Source organism: Aulostomus chinensis, chromosome 8 (assembly GCF_037954235.1).
Source record: "Aulostomus chinensis isolate RoL2024-O1b breed Wild chromosome 8, RoL_Achi_v1.0, whole genome shotgun sequence".
NCBI lineage: Eukaryota > Metazoa > Chordata > Actinopteri > Syngnathiformes > Aulostomidae > Aulostomus > Aulostomus chinensis.
Genome location: NC_141327.1, coordinates 27,784,275 through 27,792,343, shown reverse-complemented (window position 1 = coordinate 27,792,343; position 8,069 = coordinate 27,784,275). Strand labels below are relative to the sequence as shown.

Sequence of the window (8,069 nt, the reverse complement as noted above, 5' to 3'; positions counted from 1 at the left end):
CATTTCTGATCCTTTTTTTTTTTTTTCTAAACATTTGCGCAGGAAAAAAAAAAAACTATTCAGACCACTGTCATGAGGACTAGAGGACGCTTTGGTACAAAAAATGTCATGCAAATTTACAATTTTTCCATGACATGTAGACGAATCCTGATGGACTTGTTTGTGAGTGCTGATGTGTGGAAGCTGGATCCTGTGAGAAACATCTTAACAGCAACAGGAAGGAGGAGGAGGAGGAGGAGGAGGAGGAGGTGCAATCAGAGGATCACCCAACAAACCAGGAGTTCTCACGCACTTGAGCTTCAAATATTTATTGAGAATAAAGATTAAAATAAAACCTTTCAAAGTGGCATCAGCTTTAACAGTTTTTTAACAAAAACAACCACAACAACGTGACGGCGAAAATCGAATCAGATTCAGGAACCTTTGGCTGTCCGGGGAGGGGGAGAGCAGCAGGATTCAGGATCCAAGTGTCATCACGATTCCAGATTCGATCGAACGGATTCTTAGAAAATCTCCAGAGGAGAATATAAGGCAGCGATTGGTGCCGAATTAAAAAGTAAACTTTTTTTTTTTAAATATATAGTGTAGGCAGTTTGGTTTAATTTAGTAATGACATTGCTCCATTTGTCCAGTAGAGAGCGCTGTGGTGTCATTTCAGAGAACGAGCTCCTCATTATCGTGACACGTTTTCTGCCTCCGGTCTTTATTTTTGTGTTTTGATCACGTCTGATGAATGATTGAAAACAGGTTCACACGTTTATTCTCTCAGGTCACATCTGGATGGTTCTATACATCTGCAGGATCTGTTCTGAGCTGTCACGACGACTCGTTTCACACGGAACCCGACAGGGGTCCTGGAGAAACCCCCAGGCGTCGTGATGAGCCACCACTTGAGCGAGACACATGGAAAACATTGTAAACCAGACGACACGCCGCTCAAACCAAACACATTCAAAAACAACAACTTAAGTCTTCACCTCAAAATTAAAGCAACACGCCCACTATTAGGAGGAAGAAAAAAAAAGTCTCTTTCTCCATCTTTCCCAGAGCCAGAGAAGAAGTCAGAGACCCGCCTCCCTCACAGAGGGGTGACCCAGGCTAGTTAGCATAGCACAATGAATGGTAGTGAGTGGGAAGTGTTAGCAAACCAAAATCCTGAACCTGATCCAGCTGATGCCGTCACCTCCCACCCATGACCATCCACCTTGCTAAGCTAACTCGCGTGAGTGTGGCGCTTCTCGTCCGGCTCCGGGATCCACTTCCTTTACTCGAGCGAGAGTGAAATCAGGCTCAGAAAGCGCTGCACGATTTACCACAGCACCATGATAGTCGGCGCAACGGCACGACCACAACTGCTCTGAGTACACCTGCACGAATGCTGCAGAAGGGCCTCTTAGCTGCTGCCAATTGCTTGATTTAGCATAACATTGATGCAAATGTCTATTTTGGTTTTACAACCTCAAAGTTTGTCACTCATTTCCGTGCATATTTCTAGTGAACCATGCGGAGAGACTCCCACGACCACGTGTTTGTTGTATCGCAGGCAACAGTCACAACAGGACTCCTTTTTTTTTTTTTTTTCCCCTTCACCAGATCGTGCAGCGCTGACGTCTGCATTTACAGGCTAACTGGTTTCACTTTGGCGTCTTCCTTCTGTTCATCCATTTTAGAAATGAAAACAGGAAGAAAATAAGGAGTAGAAATTAAACGCACTTGAAAATTGCATCTGATAATTGTCGTTTCATCCACAGCTCAATTGTTGGATCAAATCTGATCGTACTACGAGTAAGAAAACACATAAGGCACAATTAGTGGTCAGTGACATGCTACATTGATGGTAAACCGTCATTTTGTGTGTGTGTGTGTGTGTGTGTGTGTGTGTGTGTGTGTGTGTGTGTTCATATTTGAAGCTTGACAAAGATCACACTTGGGCGCTCAGTAGAGACATCTAGTTTAGCCTAGCATAGCACAAAGACTGGAAGCAGGGGCGCAGCGTTAGCCGAGCTCAACAAGAGAGAAAACCCTTCCAAGAAGCCCACATTCATCTGAGGACATGTTGTGTCCCGTTCAGGAGACATCTTAGCGTTCGTAGCCGTTAGCACGGCAGCTACTGGTAGGCTGACATCCGCTTGACTCATGCAGGAGATCAGAATTAGCATCTATGATCAGGTGGCCAGTGACAGGCTGGTAGTCCCAATGAACCCCGGGTGTGTTTGAACCAGGCTGCTGCCTCATGAGGCATCGCTGTCAACTGAAGGCCTCTTCTACAAACACCGGTTTCCAACCGCCTTTTATAACCCAGTCCACCTAAAGCTTACAGGCCACTTGTGACATTGGCACATATTTATGACCTCGTTCACTTGCGGGCAGTTGTATCGTGTCTTACACGCATGGTGTCGCGTGTCATCTGGAAGCTGACGCATACTAACTTCACACCGGCGAAGATCCAGAGAGAAACCGCACACACAGACATGTCGTCTTAGAAACTACGTTGAGTCAAAGTTTAGCTGTAAACGTCACCTAAAAAAAACAAAAAAAAACACTCCACAACCAAACGGCCTCGTTTTCACCTGTAAAGTAACAAACAAGCCGAGACCTGAAGGGAAGAGGAAGAGGCCAGAGACGCAGGAAGAAAACAAAATTAGTTTCAGACACACTGGTGTCCATGCATTTCCTGCATCGGGCTCAAACTAATGAGTCTGTACATCTCGTAGCGTTAATTAACAACAGAAGAGTGATGAGGCTTCACGTCAGAACAATCGAACACGTCAGACTGCTTTGCTTTTTTTTTGTATTTTCCTGCTCTGACATCGTTTGGACGCGTTCAAAGAAGAAGTTGTGTTTTCGGAACCAACGTCAAGGCGAATTTTCCGTACAATGCCAGAGAACATGAATAAACGTTCAACAGACAAACATTTGCACCAGAAGACACGTTAAAAAAAAAAAAAGATAAATATTGGTGTAGAGTAGAGGAGGCACTTCGTCAAGCCGGTGGTAACTGTGGGAGGTCAGCACTCCTTGGAGAGCAACGGTTGGTCCATTAATGGCACTATGATGTCTCATCTGACGCGCAGAACTCTGATGTCTGGTTGAGGCAGAGCAGGGAGACCTGCTCCAGGCTCCTCCCTGTCACAGGAGTTTGGGCCTGGATGGGTTGGGCCTGACTGAGGAATAAGCCCCAATGTGGGTGACCAGATTCGGTTCCACACTGTGAGACCTTTCTCCCGGGATTGTCCTCGCCATCTGATAAAGAACCATGTCCTTGGCATTCCCCTTGATGCAGAAGGAGCCATCCAGATACTCGGCGACCCTGAGCGAGGCATTTCCAGGGAAGAGCATCGCCGGCGTACAGCACTCGGTGGCCGGAGAGACAGCGTAAAGTTGAGGAGACAGTCGACGTACTTCCAGGAGGTAGTGCCGCCCTAAAAGCTCTGCAGCAGCCATGATGTAAACGGTAAAAAAGAGAAGGTGGCTCGGGGACAGCGTGAAGGAGAAAGAGCAAGGATTCCAGTAAGAAAAGGTGAGGAGAAGAGCTGTCGCTCCGACCAGCCCGAGCCCCACCCACTCCAAGATGCGGTAGGGTTCGGGGTTCCAGTAGCGCTGAAGCCGCTCGGGGTGATACAGCTTGATGTAGAGAGTCTGGAGAGCAAACCGGCGGGACAGCAAATCCTTCACAACTGTGAAAAAGTCCTGTCTCGGCAAGGCGTCGTCCTCCAGGACAACCACGTTTTTGGGCTTCACCAACTCCCATCCCTTGCGCAGGCAAAACACATAATCCCTCTTCTCCCTCTCGAAGGTGTTGACCAGTTCCCTGTTCCTCGGCTGACTCTGAGGGGAGTGCCGGATCACCTGGAAGGGGCCCTCCAACAGCTTGGCATCCTGATTTTCCAGGGGACCACTTTCCACGTCGCAGACCAGCACCTCTGCACACCGCTGCTCCCCACATCCGTCCAGGAGACCAATCAGCTGCCGCATCACCTGAAGCAGGTAGTGGAAATCCCGCCCCTCCCTGCGTCTGGCTGTCACCACGGTAACCAGCAGCTCAGGATGCTGAGTGATTTTGCTGAATCTGGAAGCTGCCGGGGTGGTGGGGGCGCTCTGCCAGAAGCGCAGAGCGTCCTGGCCTCGGTCAAGACTCTGCTGCAGGACCTCCTCGCTCATGGGGTCCAGGTACATGGCCTTGATGAAGAAGTAGGAGTAAAGCAGCCGATGGCAGCACAGAGGAAGAACAACGCAGAACGTGATGACGGTCAGGACGAGGGCCTGAGTGACGGTGCTCGACCATCGTAAATACTGACTGATGAAGGTTTTCCATCGAGGCATTGGTGAAACGGCTGACTGGTGACAGAGCGGAGGCAGCGGGCTTCCTCTCAGAAGGGCAGGGCATTTACAGCGTCCCAGCATGCAGCGAGCTTCAGGAAACCGTCATCGCTGAGCACAGAGGCGCAACCTGATGACTCCCCTGAAAACTGAGAGCTCGGTGTTGTTGGCACGTCCTCTGGGCGAGAGACAGGTGAGAGTCCCACACCTGCAGGAGGTCACCGTCATCAGCTGCTGTCAATCTGCACAAAAAACACAAACGGCAGGGATGTCAGGGGCGTCACAATCCACCAAATCCACCGTTCGGTTCTCAGTTGAAGCTGTTTTATAGGGTCTGACTCGACCCAGGTTCAGCCTGAGCCATGAGGTGCTGGGGGGGGGGGGGGGGGGCGCTGACAAAACCGTATCAGTCCATTATCCACCACCTCCAGCTCACTGACACGCAGGACAGGTGGGTTCACGCGTATCATGACGTCGTCAGAAGTTAAATGCATTTGACATTGCATTCCAGACAACTTTGGAGCTGGGAACTTCCCCGGTGGAAATTTCCACCTCAAAAAGGGTTCCCTGTGGCTCCGGGTGCACATGAACACACCGGCTGACACAAACTTTTGAATGTGGCACGAGGAAAGACAGCGGCACAAGGAGACGTGAGGCCCCCTTGTCTATTTTTCAGTTTATCGTGTTGTTCTCCCTTCCGGCTGCATCAGTAGACGATGGACATCCATCCATCCATTTTCTACCACTTAACCATTTAAGGGCTGGACGGGTCACCAGTCGGTCGCAGGGCCATCAGGAGCAATTAGGGGCTCAGTGTCTTGCTCAAGGGCACTTGGACGTGGTCACTGGGGGAAGTGGAGATCAAACCAGCGACCCTTCAGTTGCTAAACGGCCACTCTACCTCTGAGCCATGCTGCCCCCCAGTTGTTGAACAAAAGTCATGAATTTTTTTCTTTCCTAAACATTTTCCTGAACAACTTTGGCGCTGAGGAAGATAAGAGTTTGTTTGTCAGAGGATGTTCCTGCCGATGTTTGCCTCATTCTTGTCGCTGCTCTCTCGTCAGAGATAGTTATCATTTTCCGGTGAAACCAGAGTCGGAGGCTGCTTCCGGGACAGACAGGTTGTTTTCAGGAAGAAGAAGAAAAAAAAGAGAACACGTCAATAATAATAAGAGTAAAATATTAATTAAAAAGAAAAACCTCAGCTGGAACCTTGATGGTAATCCAATCAAATGGATCCGTCTGCCATTAGAACACCGTCTGTCTCTAATTAATTGGATTAATTACAACACACACACACACACACACACACACACACACACACACACACACACACATCTGGCTGGGGATCCATCACCTCGCGCTCAGTATGCTAGTCGCTAAGCCGATCGTCTGTCTGGTGACGACGCTGGACGGGGAACAATTTGCTACGCAAAATAAAATAAAAGCGGAGAAGAGAGACTCACAGAGAGGTGAGCCGCAGCCGCCGCCGCTGCCATGGCCAGGCCGCCTTCTTCTTCTTCTTCTTCTTCTTCTTCCTCCTGCTCGTCGCCCCTTTTTTTTTTTTTTTTTTTAGACGGATGGCAACCCAGCTTGTCAGCGCTTTACCGCCACCTACTGGATCGGACATGGACACAAAACAGGTTATCAAAATGTGTTTATTTGGTGTCTGTTGTGGTGCAGTAGTCAGCACTGTCGCCTCACGTCCAGACGATAACGGGTTCGAGTCCCGGCTCGGGCACGGGATCTTTCTGTGTGGAGTCTGCGTGCTCCCCCCGTGCCTGCGTGGGTTCTCTCTGGTACTCCAGCTTCCTCCCATCATCCAAAGACATGCAATTGGGGACGAGGCTGATTGGACACTCTTAATTGACTGTAGGTGTAAATGGTTGTTCGTCACTTTACGTGTTGGCCCTGCGATGGACTGGCGACCTGTCCAGGGTGAACCCCGCCCCTCCCTCGCCCGTAGATGCTGGGATAGGCTCCACCCCCCCCCCCCCCCCCCAATAGGAACAAGCAGAGGACCATAGCAACCAGCAGGTGGTGGCAGAGCTCCGCTAAAGTGGTCCTCGCAGTGGTATCTGAATACCACACTGATCCTGAGCATGTTGGAGAAAATGTGTGTTCTGTCTTTTTTTTATCATCAAAATGATATAAATGAGATGTGTTGAATTTGGCGTTTGCATCAGCCCGCCCTGGTCTCGACCCCGGCTCTGTGGGGCACCAACAAACATGCACCATCAACTGCAACTGTTTGGCTCAAATGCCACTCAGGGGAGATGAGCTGACGAGGTGGAGCAGACTAGTTTTAGCTCGTTAGCCTTGGCTAGCTTGGTAGCTAGGTTGAGTTCAGCAAGTACGCTTCGTTGGCCTGCCTCAGTTCCGCCCACCTGCCAGCAAGTTTTTCAATCTTTTTGTTTTCTATTTAATCACTGAGACAGAACCATTACCGTCCTTTGGTTTTGGCGCTTGTGGAGGACGCTTGGGCACCTGCTGCCCGTCGTGTTTCCAACATGGGTCCAAAAACAAATGGTGGGTTTATTTTTGTCGACAGGTTGATCGGAGGGCTTCGCATCTCTACAACCAGCTCTCTGATTGTCCTGAACTTTCCGTTCCTGGTCTTTTTCTAATTGGTGACCCGTGTTGGCTCCGCCCCGATTTGGCTAGCAAGAACAGGTTTGATGTCCCCCCCCCCCCCCCCCCATCAGCGCTGTTTTGGGTTTTTTGTTGTTGGTTTTTTTTGGTCACAGAACATTTCCATCTTTCACAGAGAGCAAAATGTCTGCTGGTTCCTCTCGTCTTCAGGTGTCACATCAAAAAGTCGACATGGAGGAGGGAAGCCAGGAGAGCTGATAAGAAGGGAGACTTTGCTTACATGAGAAGGTCCAACCGTCCAGCCAGAGACAAAGAGCACCACTGAAGAAGAAGAACTGCCTCCAAACAGGTCCAAAAGCCTGATGAACCAGACCGATGTATCCCAAACGGAACCGAACCTCCACGGTATCTCCTCCTTTTGCTCCTGCTCTCACTTCCACGTCACCAGCTTTCGGGGGGCTTCCTCTTCTTCTCCAGCTCTCAGGTCTGTCTTCTTCATCCCCTCCTCTTTCCTTTCCTGGTGTTGCGACACCTTTTCCCTCTTTCTCCCCCTCCCTTCTCTGCTACACTCTGACAAGCCCACTCTTGACGGTTCAGAGATTTGTGTCTTCTTCCCTCTCTTGTCCTCAGACAATCACACTCTTCCTGATCCTCTTCCTCCGAGCTTTCCTGAGGAATGTCTCGTATTTTGTTTTTAAATCTTTCCAGGCATTCCATGCCTCCAGCTCGGGGATAGAAACGTTTAATTTTGCAGACACGTTTGGCCCTTATATCCTGACCAACACCCCCCCAAAACAACTAGTTTAGGGGGGTCCACGTTGTTGCGCTTCATGGTCAGGACCTTCTTGGGCTCAGCTGTAGAAATGAATGAAATTAGGAGTAAATCTTTCCTTTAAGAACTTTGTCCAAAAAGCGGCCGAGCCTTCCTCCATTATGCAGGTCCAGGTGCGCCACCGCTGTAGTTTCTCAAGCAGCAAAGTTTACGGCAAATTTCGAGGAAATAGAGAGTCTTTATTGTTGTTGTTCAAGCAGAAGCGCAACTGAAGCGAACTCCTTCAGGATCAGAGGCCTTTCACAAGCTCTTGAATAAAAGTGACCTGAAAACCAACGGGAGGACCCTAAAGGCCCCCTGGGAGTCCCTGGACACAGTTTGAGAA

General features: G+C 49.6%; 1 protein-coding gene across 5 annotated transcripts; it reads right to left on the bottom strand.

The window, feature by feature from the left end:
* Nucleotides 1-299: 299 nt before the first annotated feature.
* On the bottom strand, nucleotides 300-7,376 carry pgap4 (post-GPI attachment to proteins GalNAc transferase 4). Of its 5 annotated transcripts, none has more exons than XM_086212145.1 (3): nucleotides 7,193-7,376; nucleotides 5,678-5,937; nucleotides 300-4,562 (listed from the first exon to the last, which is right to left on the bottom strand). In XM_086212145.1, exon 3 carries the CDS (start codon nucleotides 4,402-4,404, stop codon nucleotides 3,130-3,132), a length of 1,275 nt encoding a protein of 424 aa, XP_086068271.1. In that variant the 5' UTR covers nucleotides 4,405-4,562; nucleotides 5,678-5,937; nucleotides 7,193-7,376; the 3' UTR covers nucleotides 300-3,129. The 5 variants fall into 5 exon arrangements, with proteins under 5 accessions (XP_086068271.1, XP_086068270.1, XP_086068269.1 ...); XM_086212144.1 differs by having other exon boundaries at nucleotides 300-5,422; nucleotides 5,787-5,937; XM_086212143.1 differs by having other exon boundaries at nucleotides 5,787-5,937.
* Between the last annotated feature and the right edge of the window lie 693 nt (nucleotides 7,377-8,069).